The 14,287-nt window shown below is 42.3% G+C and overlaps 1 protein-coding gene across 1 annotated transcript in view; it reads right to left on the bottom strand.

The window, feature by feature from the left end:
• Positions 1-6,746: 6,746 nt before the first annotated feature.
• Positions 6,747-14,287, bottom strand: part of LOC139368861 (uncharacterized) — a 98,682-nt gene continuing 91,141 nt past the window's right edge. The window contains exon 9 of the mRNA XM_071108297.1: positions 6,747-12,357. Within this exon, the coding sequence (XP_070964398.1) occupies positions 11,782-12,357 (576 nt within the window). The 3' untranslated portion in view covers positions 6,747-11,781. The remainder of the gene's footprint in view (positions 12,358-14,287) is intronic.

The raw sequence follows: 14,287 nt of genomic DNA, 5'->3' as shown, positions 1-14,287 counted from the left end.
ACTGCTATTGGTCCGCTGCCATTGCAAGCCAGAAGCCAATGGGTAGTTTGGAATGTGTCACTCACTTTTTTGTGTGTGAAGATAATGGGGGTGTGTCGCTCCAGTTTGCCGGCCGGCCGGTGAAAAGGGAGAAATGAAAACAACAAGTAGCCAGCCAAGGCCTAGATTTACTGTAGGCTCCGCAAAAGTCGAAGCAGGGGGCCTATGTCTGTGCAGTGTAGCCTATGCATTTAGCCTAACTTCTTCAGGCTACAGAATATTCCAAAGCACAACAGTAAAAAATTGATATGTTTGTGCAACTACCATTTTTACCATGCCATGTTTTTATTAACCTTATAGGTTTGCCTATGCCATTTTATCAGTGTAATAGCAATAGTGGTCGTGGTTACAACGAGTGCTGCTGAATGTTCGGTTAGTCCTGCTACATTGTTTCCCGACTTGAAGCTGCTACATTGTTGCAGTTTTATTACAATGTAACAATTGCATTTATGTTGCAACAAGATAATCATATAGCCTAGCCAGGTATTCCCATAGTGAGTTCGCAATGCGGTCGGGGGTAAACCAAATAAAAATGTGATTCACATTTATTTTTAAATTGTAAGCCTGCCAATGATGGCAAAAAACAACATTTGAGAGTGCGCTGACCCTGGTGCTAGAGGTGGTACGCAGCTGGAGGTTGAATGTTTGAAGGGGTACTGGACTATCAAAAGTTTGGCAACCACTGGGCCTATTGGGGAGACCGATGATAATCACATAGCTGGGCCTCCCGGGTGGCGCAGTGGTCTAAGGCAGGGGTTCAAGCCCAGGCTCTGTTGAACTCTGGGTTCGAGCCCAGGCTCGGTCGCAGCCGGCTGCACAATTGGCCCAGCGTTGTCTGGGTTAGGGAGGGTTTGGCAGGGATATGGGCGCAGTACATGCTGACCAGAAGCGTGCACCATGGCTCTCAACCTTCACCTCTCCTGACTCTATGCGGGAGGTGCAGTAAAAGTGAATGCAAGTAAAATAAATAAATAATACTTGAGTAAAAGTTGGTTTGAAGTCAAATTTGGTTTGAAATATATTAAAAGTAAATGCATTTGCTAAAATATACTGAAGAGTATAAATAATTTCAAATTAGCAAAAAAGTATTTAGTCAGCCACCAATTGTGCAAGTTCTCCCACTTAAAAAGATGAGAGATGCCTGTACTTTTCATTATAGGTACACTTCAACTAAGTGTAATATTCAACGCCTAGGGGAACTTAAAATTGGATTTGATTTGGCATATTCACACTCTTCATCCACAGATTTAGATTAAACAACATTTGACAATTAAGACAGAGTGTAACGGCCGTTGGTGGAAGAAGGTGAGGACCAAAGCGCAGCGTGGTACGTGTTCATCATGTATTAAATAGAACTGAACACTAAATACAAAGTAACAAAAACAACAACCGAAACAGCTCCATCAGGTGCAAAGCACAAAACAGAAAGCAACTACCTGCAAAACCCATGTGGGCAAGAGCTACCTAAATATGGTCCTCAGTCAGAGACAACGATAGACAGCTGTCCCTGATTGAGAAACATACCCGGCCAAAAACAAAGAAATACAAAAACATAGAAAAAGGAACATAGACTGCCCACCCTAGTCACACCCTGGCCTAACCAAAATAGAGAATGACAGTATCCCCTCAAAGGTGTGGACTCCGGCCGCAAAACCTGACTCAAAGGGGAGGGTCCGGGTGGGCCTTCCTTACGGCGGCGGCTCGGGTGCGGGATGTGGACCCCGCTCCACCTCAGTCTTGGCCCACTTAGGTGGCGCCTATGGAGCGGGGACCCTCGCAGCGGACCCCGGACTGAAGACAGTGGGCCCCGGACAGAATCGCAGCCCCTCAGTCCAGAGGGTGCCACTGGACTGAGGAGCGCCTCTGGACTGAGGGGCGCCTCTGGACTGAGGGGTGCCTCTGGACTGAGGGGCTGTGATTCTGGCAGCTCCGGAGTGAAGGGCGGCTCTGGCAGCTCCGGACTGACGGGCGACTCTGGCAGCTCCGGACAGGAGGGCGGCTCTGGCAACTCCGAACATAGAATGCCCACCCTAGTCACACCCTGGCCTAATCAAAATAGAGAATAAAAGCCTCTCTATGGCCAGGTAGAGAATAAAAGCCTCTCTATGGCCAGGTAGAGAATAAAAGCCTCTCTATGGCCAGGTAGAGAATAAAAGCCTCTCTATGGCCAGGGCGTGACACAGAGTTTGATCTTCTTTCAACTTGACAAGCTGAAAATCTCATTTCTAAATCTCTACTCAAAAATGTGGAACATGGAGAGAAATCAGGGAAAACGCTAGCACACCAGATGCAGAGAACCGCAAATCATACCATACTGTACCTGAGATAACTGATCATCTCTGTAACAAATGTATTGATCATTTAGAGGTCAATTCATGCTTTCATAACTTTTACTCACAATTATACACTTCGGAATCTGCTAGTACTGCTACATTACTCGACACCTTTGAGAGCTTAGATATTCCAACAGTTGAACCTGAGATAGCTGCTGAATTAGAAGAACAGTCTCTGTAGAAGAGATTCTGTTGGCAATAAAAATGTATGTAGTGTGGTAAATCCCCTGGACCCAACAGATTTCCGAGCAAATAAAAAAAAAATCTCAGATCAACTCTCCCCTCTCTTGCTTTCCGTATTTGAGGAATCATTCTCCTCAATCTCTTTGCCCGCAACAATGAGACAAGCATGTGTATCCTGAAAAAAATGTAAACTCTTGAGTGTGGTTCATATAGGCCAATTTCTTTACTGAATTGCGGTGTAAATAGGCTTTTTAAGATGATTGCCTGCCGTTTTGAGTCAGTCCTTCCCTCCATTATCTCTACAGATCAATCTGGTTTCATAAAAAATGTGTCATTCTTTTTTCAACATCAGATGTCTTTATAACATACTTTATAATCCCTCTTCATTTGACACTCCAGATATTGTTATCACTTGATGCTGAGAAGGCATTTGATAGGGTGGAGTGGGATGAATTATTTTATACAATTTTAAGTCCTGGATCAAAGTATTTTCTTTCTCCGCTATGGCTGCAGTGCGCACAAATAAAAACTTTTCATCCTATTTCCAACTTCGACATGGGACAAGACAGGGTTGTGCTCTATCCCCTCAGCTGTTTGCCATCACAAAACACCACTATCAAAGATTTTCGAAGAGGGCATAAAGTTACGGATGACATGCTATTATATATGTCTAACCCTTTAACTGGTCTTCCAGAGGTCTAGTTTCTACTAAAGTCATTTGCTAAAATATCCGGGTATAAAGTTAATCTACAAAAAAGTTAATTGATGCCTATTAATCCTTCTACCACGCAAATATGTTTTTCGTCATGTACCCTTCAGAGTGACTACACGGAAATAGGAAAAATTCAGAATTTCAAAGATATCTATAAAGCCAATTTCCCTCCCTTGATACTCTGCCTGAAACAGGAACTTGAATGCTGTGATTTACTTTCATTTCCTTTGGGTGGAAGAATTAACACTGTTAAAATGAATGTATTACATACATTGAAATAAGTATAAAAATGTATTGCTATCTTTCTGACATTTTTTTTTTTTAATCTCCATAGATAAACTGATATCTGCTTTTATCTGGAACAAGAAAAACCCTTGGATAAGTATGAGTGTATTGCAGAGGTCTCGCCCCCAGGGTGGTCTAGCACTTCCGAACTTTCAATATTATTACTGGGCAGCTAATATAAGAATCATTCTATACTGGATGACAGAAATCCCTGATGTTACAGGCCCGAAGAGATCTCATCCTGTGGTCCCACCTCCTTAGCTGCCTTACTCAGCTCAACACTTGCATTAGCTGAGCCTGTTTTCATATGCACTAAAAACCCGGTTGTGAAACATTCTCAAAAAATCTGGAAACAGTTCAAGCGATTGTTTGATCTCAGTGAATTTTCAACTTCTGCCCCATTATTAAAGAAACCTACATTCTCTCCATCATTATTAGACCAGGTGTTTCATATCTGGTCTGGAAAAGGGATCTCGTCACTGAATGACTTGCACATTGATAAAGATTTTGTATTTTTTGAACAGTTAGTACAAAAGTTCAATATTCCTAGATGCCATTTATATAGATACTTGCAATTGCGTAGTTTTGTATATTTTTACTCTAGTCACTTTCCATCACGCCCACCTACCTCCCTTCTAGATTCTATTTTTAAAGTGAACCCTTTATCAAGGGGGAATAAGCTTGATCTATACGTTATTAAACTTGAACTATCTGGATTCTCTGAAATCTCTTAAGAACCAATGGGAAGAGGATTTAGATGACCAACTTTCAGACAAAACTTGGCAGAGTATGCTCCATAGAATACATTCTTGATCCGTATGTCTAAGACATTCTGTAATTCAATTTAAAATAGTTAATCGGCTGCATTGGTCAAAGGCAAAATGATTCAAGATTAGACCAGAAATAGATTCCACTTGTGACCGATGTATGCAGTCTCCTGCTACTTTATTACAAATGTTTTGGAAATGACATAAATTGAAAGATTTCTGGAAATCAATTTTCGTTTTCTAAGATACTGGAGAGGCCTATAGAACCTTCTGCCTTTATTGCATTATTCGGAGTGGCACCACAGGAGGACCCTCTAAACAGTTCTATGGAGTGGCACCACAGGAGGCCCTTTTAAACAGTTCTATGGGAACATGCTGGCATGTATTACTCTTCTAGCTAGACATTTGATACTATTTAAGTGGAACGATTACATTTTATAATATCTGCCAACCTTTCTAGAAGACATGGACCTAGCTAATTTCACAATTCCGTAAACCAACCCAAATAATTGTTTTACCTTTTGTTTTATAATATCTTTGTATTTGTTTTACAATGACTATATTACTCATTGTATATCATAGCTGGTTTAAGTCTTGTTTCAGGGGTGGGACTCTGTTAGGACATGGTTCCTAAAATATTTGATTTGGTAGGGGATCCGTGTGTGTTCTGCCCTCTACTTGTTCTGCCTGTTATCTGTATAATCATAAAGAATGCCACAATATACTGGTCAGAAATTTCAGTATCCAATTGCAGCGGGAGGTGTTTAATCCCAGGGTCCTTAGCTTAGTGATGAGCTTGGAGGGCACTATGGTGTTGAATGCTGAGCCGCAGTCAAGGAACAAAATTCTCATGAAGGTGTTCCATTTGTCCAGGTGGGAAAGGGCAGTGTGGAGTGCAATAGCAATTGCATCATCTTTGGATCGCTTGGGATCTCTCATCATAACCAAGAAGACTCAAGGCTGTAATTGTTGCCAATGGTGCTTCAACAAAGTACTGAGTAAAGGGTCTGAATACTTATGTAAATGTGATATTTCGTTTTTTATTTGTAATAAATTTGCAAACATTTCTAAAACCCTGTTTTTGCTTTGTCATTATGGGGTAGTGTGTGTAGATTGATGAGGAATAAATATTATTTAATCAATTTTGGATAACATTTGGAAAAAGTGATGGGGTCTGAATAATTTCTGAATGCACTGTATATACTATATATATATATGTATTCTGGACTCTGACATTGCTCGTTCTGATATTTCTATAAATATATTTATATTCCGAACTCTGACATTGCTAAAGTTGCCAGAGGGAACCTTGGTGTGTGTGTGTGTGTGTGTGTGTGTGTGTGTGTGTGTGTGTGTGTGTGCAGTAATGGCTGTTATGTGCCTCCAAAGGACCACAGTCCGTGACTCAAAGCACTGGCCTTTACCGCCTGTCCTGTTACAGGGTAGAAATATTAGACATTTAAATATTCAATTATTCAATTTGATTGAGTGTATTAGATCATTAGACTGATAAGCGTTACATGGACCAGGTAGCCTTAGCTATTTCTAAACTCCGCTCCTGCCACTTGGCTTATGTTGCGTTCATAACAAAGTGGGAGGGTGGTATTTAACATATACGACTGGGAAAAATCAGCTTGAACGCCCTCCAACTGGTAATTGCTAGTGGGAAACACGTCTATCATCCCTGAGCGCCAACTTCTCCCACATGCTGACCTCTGATGTACCCTACTAAGTAAATTACCTCTATAACAGCATTTTCTGCAGTTATATGCAACAAAACATTATTTGTAAAAAGCTATCTATTAATATGGTTTTGAAAACTTTAATGTGTTTGCAAGCATGATAGCTGTACTTTCAGATATGGTTGACGCAGCTTGTTTGCCATTAGCCAATCTGTGTTCCTCAACGAGTTCAACGCACTTGAATGCATCAAACTGGTAATTATGATGTCTAGGGCCTAGAAGGCCAGGCCCTAGACATAAGCAACATAAGCAGTCGCTTAAGGCCCCCGGCCGCTAGGGGGGCTCCAACCAAATTGTTATTATGTGTAGACTTGCAGAAAATGTGCTTTAAAACCACAATATTTTCTCTATGACCCATGGCAGAATTTTTTATTTAAGACTTCAATTTGTTCTCTCCGCCGTCAAGAGGGAGACCGCTAAAATGTTTTACCTGTGAGGTGGGGGGCCTCCAAACTAAATGTTGCTTAGGGTCCCCAAAAAGCTAGGGCCGTCCCTGCCACTTGGTTATGAAAGCAGCATTAGGCTAGGCCTACTGTTGTTTCAACAACATGCCTGACTCAGACCACGTTTAGCTGCAGGCAGCGTTCCCTTTGTTGTGGACGACCAACCCAGCAAATGCCTATTTCAGGTCAAAAATAACAAACATAAAACATCATTAAAGACAACATGGTCATGCACACACAGACACGTTTTAAGGTGCTACTTTATTACAAAAGTAAAAACTTGATACTGATATTTTATGAATGATTATAAAACATTTACAATCTTTTGCACATTTTCACATGATGTTATATTATATTGTTTTCCACGTTAAAACCCTGTGTCATCTTAAAACCAAAATACAACATAGGCCACAGCGCTGCCACTCACAGGCTCATAAACCAATTATTGGAAAATATTAGAATTAATATAGGGGATAACACTTCTGCTCCACTACATGCGTCATCAATGTGACGTTCTACCTGCTACACAGAAACCAACCAAAATCAACTTTATTTCTCATTATTTCAATTCACAAGATAGGTTGAAAGAGAGCGTCAGCCATTGAGAATTGAACATCAGCGATTCTTGAAAAGTAGGCTAGCTCATCATTGCTCCAACGTAAAACCACAACATTTGTGATAACCATCAATATATCCACTAACATCAAGTCTTTCAGCATACAACCAATAACAAGTGAAATAGTTCTGTATGACATCAAAACAACAATATTTCACATAATACCATTTGCCTCAAAATGTAGGCTATTCATGTGAGCGTGTCTTTGTCAGATATGTTTGTGCTAAACTGAGAGGCAAACAGAAATAAATTGATGCACAATACATTATTTGCCATAATATGCATTTTCAAAATATATTTTAAAGTACTGTTTAGCTTTTATTTGGTCCTGGTCCGTCCCTGTCTTTGTCAATGTAGTCCTTGCTAAACAGGTTGAATGAAAAGTTGGTGAATTTCCTCAGGAGACTAGCAGTGGCAGTGCTGGATGACAAAATATATGTTCCCAAAGCTGCTTAAATCATCTCAGCTGTTAGTCATTGGTCATATCACATACACCAATACAACTGCACTATTGATGTTGAAAGCATGCAGGGTCGGCATGACCCCCAGGCAGTCCCTCTACCCCTCCACCCCCATATCTCTCCCTTGGTCCCTCAGAAGAAGCAACATCAAAGGCCCATCTCTAACAGCACATAGAGGAGAGGAGAAAAGAGAGAGGAGATAAGAGAGGAAAAAGAGAGAGAGGATAATGCAGGGAGTAGAACCAGAGTGTGCTTCCTCCCTCCTACTGGCAACCTCCTGACAGTTTCATAATTTGGAGCATGGAGAGAGGAAGGTCTCTCTCTCTCTCTATCTCTCTCTCTCTCTCTCTCTCAGCCCCAAATGGAATGTTATTTTTTTTCTCCCATGACAAAACAGGAAAACAGAAAACAAACATTAGGAAATAAATAAAGTACTACAATATTTTGTTTTTTCATTTGGTCAAAGACATGCATTATGTTTCAAGCAGGAAAATTGCATCAACAGCATTAAACACAGTACAAGTAGCGTCTCCATGGCAGTGGCATAAGCTATTTAAACACAATAGGTAAACATTTTTTTTTACATAAACAGTGCATTAAGAAAATACAGAATGCATTTCATAAGATGTATTTCATAGTAAACCTATACACACCTATACATCTTATAGAACTACATGTTCCACACGCTCTCCTAACGTTAGATGGCCGAACACATACTGCTGTTATTCATCCCTCATATACCTCTCTGTCCCTGAGCAGTTTGTGTCCCTCTTTACCTTTTGACTTGAAAACACCCCTTTATTAAACCCTAATGTCACTGTTTTTCTTCTTCAGTTCATACATCACATTTCCCCCAAGAGCTACATGGGAAGGAGCATGTTTACAATAGAACAGAACTTTCAGCACAGGCTGGGGGGGCTTCCAAAAGACGCTCACTGGTCATTTTATGCCCAACACTTTATTTTCTTTGGATTCCAACCCCTCAATGGCTGTTCCAACCGACAGACAGACTGCGGCCCAGAGTGCAGCAGTAGAGTCCTGGCATTGACTTCAGCCTGTGAAGCGAATCAGGGCCCTGCTACACAAACGCCCTTCACTGCAGTAACTACACGAAACCGCCAATAGCCCTACAACTCTCCAAGACTCCATTACCTTGGCCATAAAATAAAATGTTAGCAATAGGTCCTGGGCAGAGATTGTGAAATCGGTTGCCTTTCTCCTTCAGAGAAAGATCTACCCAGCCCACGCCGTGTCCCTGACCCGTTGGCTTTGCCCTGTGTATCTCTGCCAAGATTGTGTATGTCTGTGTGTGTGTGTGTGTGTTTTGCCATGCAAATAACATTATTTTAAGCTCCAGGAGTTTTGAAAACAAAGAACGTGAATAACAACTTACAATAAATTTAATCTGACTAAAGTATAGCCAAATCAGTACTCTTTATGACAGCTCACCCCAAAATTCTCCTTAGACAGTGCCAATCACCCCCATTCATTTGAGAATAAGGCTCTACACCACAGAACCTGTGTTATTTGGATTCCACTCGACATTAGACCACTTTTGATATGTGAAAAGGGAAGACTTAGGTGTCGGGTCAAACTGTCCCTATAAGTGTGTCACTTGTTGCTCTTTGTCAGTCACTGTGGTTAAAGCTCAGTGGTTCTGGATGGAATTAACAGTGTGAGGCAGCCTGAGGCGGACCACTGCTTCACTTGAACTGTGTCACCACTGACAACAAGAACAAGGCCATTTTACCCTGCCCTATCAACCGGCTGAGCTCAATACAACGCTACAAGATGAACATCAGAGTCAGAAAGTTGGTCAAGATCTCCCAGCATATAACTCTGATACTTGTACTTCAGATGTATAGTGAGTGATTGTTGTATGACACTTTCATCCAAAGACCCTTCCAGTTACAAGACATCTTCAGTGTGTGTATCTGTGGTTAGGGGCAACTTCTACCTTGAATACCAAGGAGTAAAGAGTGTACAGGAGAGTGGTGGGTTGGAGCCAAGCTCGCCTCCTCCAGGTCAGAGCATGTTAACGTCCACGTACCGTATAGACCTAGGCTAAATGTCCGATTTTTTTCTAAAAGTCAAACCATATCTGTCCTGCCCGGCAACAGAGAGAGGACCTGTTTGATATGTTTGCTTAAGGAGAGCTAATCACAGCCAATCTCCCAGACTCCCATCTGCTTCTATTACATAATTCCCAGCACAAGGTATGTGTATGTGTGTGTGCTGGTGTGTGTGTCTGTATGTGTTTGTGTTTAATCCTTCCATGAGTCTCTGAGGCTTGGATTTAAACTTGTTAAAATCAGTAATATAGTCAAACCCTTTTTACCACCAGTGACGTCCTCGGTAATGTCATGAGGGGGTTGGAACTTAGAAGTGAAGCCATCCTGGAGTCTACACACTTCTTCTCTCTGTCATCTTCGTGAGAATGTGTGTTTTCATACACAACAATGTTTGCGTACGGTGTGTGTGTGTGCACGTGTGTCTGTTATTGTGTGTTATCATGTTATTTTGGGGGATTGTGTGTCGCTCTGTACACAAGCCATGCTTTATTAACGGTACCATATTTATACAAAAATAAATCTATATGTAAAATGTGACACAAATGGTAAGGTAAGGTGAACAGTGACACAGTTCATAACATGATGCTCAGTCTGGTCTGGTTGGGACCTGTTTGAGTCTGGCTGAGAGGGTGCAGTCCAGACTGGCTCTGCGGTAAAGCTCAGAGACGTAGGGTAGATTGGGTTCCTTTGAGTCCAGTGGTGTAAATGAGAGGGAACCCCTCAGGTTGTCCTGTGTGGCTCAGTTGGAAGAGCATGGTGTTTGCAATGCCATGGTTGTGGGTTCAATTCCCATGGGGGACCAGTAAGAAAATGTATGCATTCACTGCTGTAAGTTGCTCTACTGTGTACAAGAGTGTCTGATAAATGACTTGAGCTGTAACCCTTGAACCGGGGCTCCTATCCAAGGTTCAACTAGCCTAGAACCCCTATATGGGCTTCCCCAGTCAGTACCACGCCCACCACTGGTTGGGTCTGGTGCCTGACCCTGGGTTGAGATACTGTTTAAACCTGGTGTTAGAATGCATAACATTTGCTGCTTGATTTCAGCAGTTGTTCTCATTGCTATAGAGCATGTTTTCCAAAAGTCGGTCCTGGGGCCCCCCTGGGTACAGGCTTTGGTATTTCCCCTAGCACTACACAGCTGATTCAAATAATCAAAGCTTGATGATGAGTTGGTTATTTGAATCAGCTGTGTAGTGAAACGGCAAAAACCAAAACGTGCACCCAGGGGGGCCCCAGAAACCAAAACGTGCACCCAGGGGGGCCCCAGAAACCAAAACGTGCACCCAGGGGGGCCCCAGAAACGAGTTAGGGAAACCCTGCTATGGAGTATCACAGTACGAGTCATAATACAGATAACACTTAGAGGTCAAACAGGGGAATGGTTCCAATTGTTTTCTACCATACATTTCCCCATAGGAGTTTTTAGAAATACTTCAAATAAGGGCTGTGTTTCGTGTAAGTTTTGATAAGTGTGTAAATCTCTATAGACAAGGTGAATTCTATCCATATATTTAACTGTATTTCTCCCCCAAAAATGAAATTGTAATTAGTTGCTAATTTGGTGCAATATTTAAATAATATATTAATATTTAAATTGACTCAATACCTGTTAGCAAAGGTGTCAGCTAGAGATGACACAAATTTGGTTTGGTGCAGGAGATTGCATGGATTTTTTTATTTTTTTAATGCTAATTAGCATTTTAGAATCTGAGAGTAAATAGAGACTAATATATTGGTAAAATTCCCCTTGTACGAGATGAACATTTACATGTCACGCCAGGGTAAGCCTACATGAAACAAAGCCCTTATTTTAAGTGTTTCTAACATCTCCTATGGGAAAACTTTATGGGAGAAAAACGATTGGAACCATTTCCCTGTTTGAACGCTAGGTTTTATGGGTATTATGACACCTCCACTGTGGGGCTCTATGTACATTGCTTCCAGTCACTTTCATAGCGTAAAGAAGGTGTAGACAGGGTCAGAAGAACCCAAACAGGTCAGAACCCAGCCCAGTGTGTGTGTGTGTGTGTGTGTGTGTGTGTGTGTGTGTGTGTGTGTGTGTGTGTGTGTGTGTGTGTGTGTGTGTGTGTGTGAGAGTGTGAGAGTGTGAGCCAGTGTCTCTCAGCTACAGGCCAGTGACATACATCTCCATCCCGTCGTTGAAGGTGAAGATGGTGGTGGTGCTGGCACTGTTGGCCCCCTGTTTCACATCGCTTATGGTCTCATAGAAGTTCTCTCCCCCAGGCAAGGCCCTAGATGGAGGGGCCGGGGGGCATGCTGGAGGTCCCTGGGGGCATGGGGCCTCTGGAGACGATGCTCCCTGCTGAGGAGGCTTCTTCCTGGGCTTTAGTGTAGCGTTCGCCCCCAGCGCACCGTTATTGGTTCCTGCCCACTCACGTTTCCGGTGGGAGTCGATAGTGGCGTACGCTGGGTCCGACTCGGCCACCACACAGGGGGGGCAGGACCTGTCACCGACGGGCTCGTAGCAGGGCTCCTCATGGGATCGGGCCTGGCCACCCTGGATCCCCCGACCGCCACCCCATGCCCCGTTCCCTCCCTCATTCCCTCCTGCTCCTCCTCCCCTACCTCCTCCATTCTTCCCCCCAGAGCAGTGGTTGCGGGGGAGGGTCTTGGCTGCGCTGTGGTCTGGGGAAGGTTTCTTCTTCTGTGGTTTACACACGGTGGAGTAGGTTTCTGTGATCTGAAGATGAGACAGAGAGAGGGAGAGACACTTAGCTATCACATATAGTACAACTGTTGATGTTGTGGCTACACACATCTTACACATGCAGACTTGTTCAACAGGGAGAAGGCTATAACACAGCTTAAACAGTCTCACTTACCGTACATGGAAATAAAGGACAATATGACCGACCACAATGATTTACTTAAGTTTAGTAATTTATTGTCCTAAATTGTCTTTTTTAATTATATACAGTGCCTTGCGAAAGTATTCGGCCCCTTTGAACTTTGCGACCTTTTGCCACATTTCAGGCTTCAAACATAAAGATATAAAACTGTATTTTTTTGTGAAGAATCAACAACAAGTGGGACACATTCATGAAGTGGAACGACATTTATTGGATATTTCAAACTTTTTTAACAAATCAAAAACTGAAAAATTGGGCGTGCAAAATTATTCAGCCCCCTTAAGTTAATACTTTGTAGCGCCACCTTTTGCTGCGATTACAGCTGTAAGTCGCTTGGGGTATGTCTCTATCAGTTTTGCACATCGAGAGACTGACATTTTTTCCCATTCCTCCTTGCAAAACAGCTCGAGCTCAGTGAGGTTGGATGGAGAGCATTTGTGAACAGCAGTTTTCAGTTCTTTCCACAGATTCTCGATTGGATTCAGGTCTGGACTTTGACTTGGCCATTCTAACACCTGGATATGTTTATTTTTGAACCATTCCATTGTAAATTTTGCTTTATGTTTTGGATCATTGTCTTGTTGGAAGACAAATCTCCGTCCCAGTCTCAGGTCTTTTGCAGACTCCATCAGGTTTTCTTCCAGAATGGTCCTGTATTTGGCTCCATCCATCTTCCCATCAATTTGAACCATCTTCCCTGTCCCTGCTGAAGAAAAGCAGGCCCAAACCATGATGCTGCCACCACCATGTTTGACAGTGGGGATGGTGTGTTCAGCTGTGTTGCTTTTACGCCAAACATAACGTTTTGCATTGTTGCCAAAAAGTTCAATTTTGGTTTCATCTGACCAGAGCACCTTCTTCCACATGTTTGGTGTGTCTCCCAGGTGGCTTGTGGCAAACTTTAAACGACACTTTTTATGGATATCTTTAAGAAATGGCTTTCTTCTTGCCACTCTTCCATAAAGGCCAGATTTGTGCAATATACGACTGATTGTTGTCCTATGGACAGAGTCTCCCACCTCAGCTGTAGATCTCTGCAGTCCATCCAGAGTGATCATGGGCCTCTTGGCTGCATCTCTGATCAGTCTTCTCCTTGTATGAGCTGAAAGTTTAGAGGGACGGCCAGATCTTGGTAGATTTGCAGTGGTCTGATACTCCTTCCATTTCAATATTATCGCTTGCACAGTGCTCCTTGGGATGTTTAAAGCTTGGGAAATCTTTTTGTATCCAAATCCGGCTTTAAACTTCTTCACAACAGTATCTCGGACCTGCCTGGTGTGCTCCTTGTTCTTCATGATGCTCTCTGCGCTTTTAACGGACCGCTGAGACTATCACAGTGCAGGTGCATTTATACGGAGACTTGATTACACACAGGTGGATTGTATTTATCCTCATTAGTCATTTAGGTCAACATTGGATCATTCAGAGATCCTCACTGAACTTCTGGAGAGAGTTTGCTGCACTGAAAGTTAAGGGGCTGAATAATTTTGCACGCCCAATTTTTCAGTTTTTGATTTGTTAAAAAAGTTTGAAATATTCAATAAATGTCGTTCCACTTCATGATTGTGTCCCACTTGTTGTTGATTCTTCACAAAAAAATACAGTTTTATATCTTTATGTTTGAAGCCTGAAATTTGGCAAAAGGTCGCAAAGTTCAAGGGGGCCGAATACTTTCGCAAGGCACTGTATGCAGTGTATTCCGAAAGTATTCAGACACCTTGAATTTTTTCCACATTTTGTTACGTTACAGCCTTATTCTAA

This window comes from Oncorhynchus clarkii, chromosome 16 (genome assembly GCF_045791955.1).
Source record: "Oncorhynchus clarkii lewisi isolate Uvic-CL-2024 chromosome 16, UVic_Ocla_1.0, whole genome shotgun sequence".
Taxonomy (NCBI): domain Eukaryota; kingdom Metazoa; phylum Chordata; class Actinopteri; order Salmoniformes; family Salmonidae; genus Oncorhynchus; species Oncorhynchus clarkii.
Note: the sequence above shows the minus strand (reverse complement) of the source record. Positions and strands in the feature narration are given on the sequence as shown.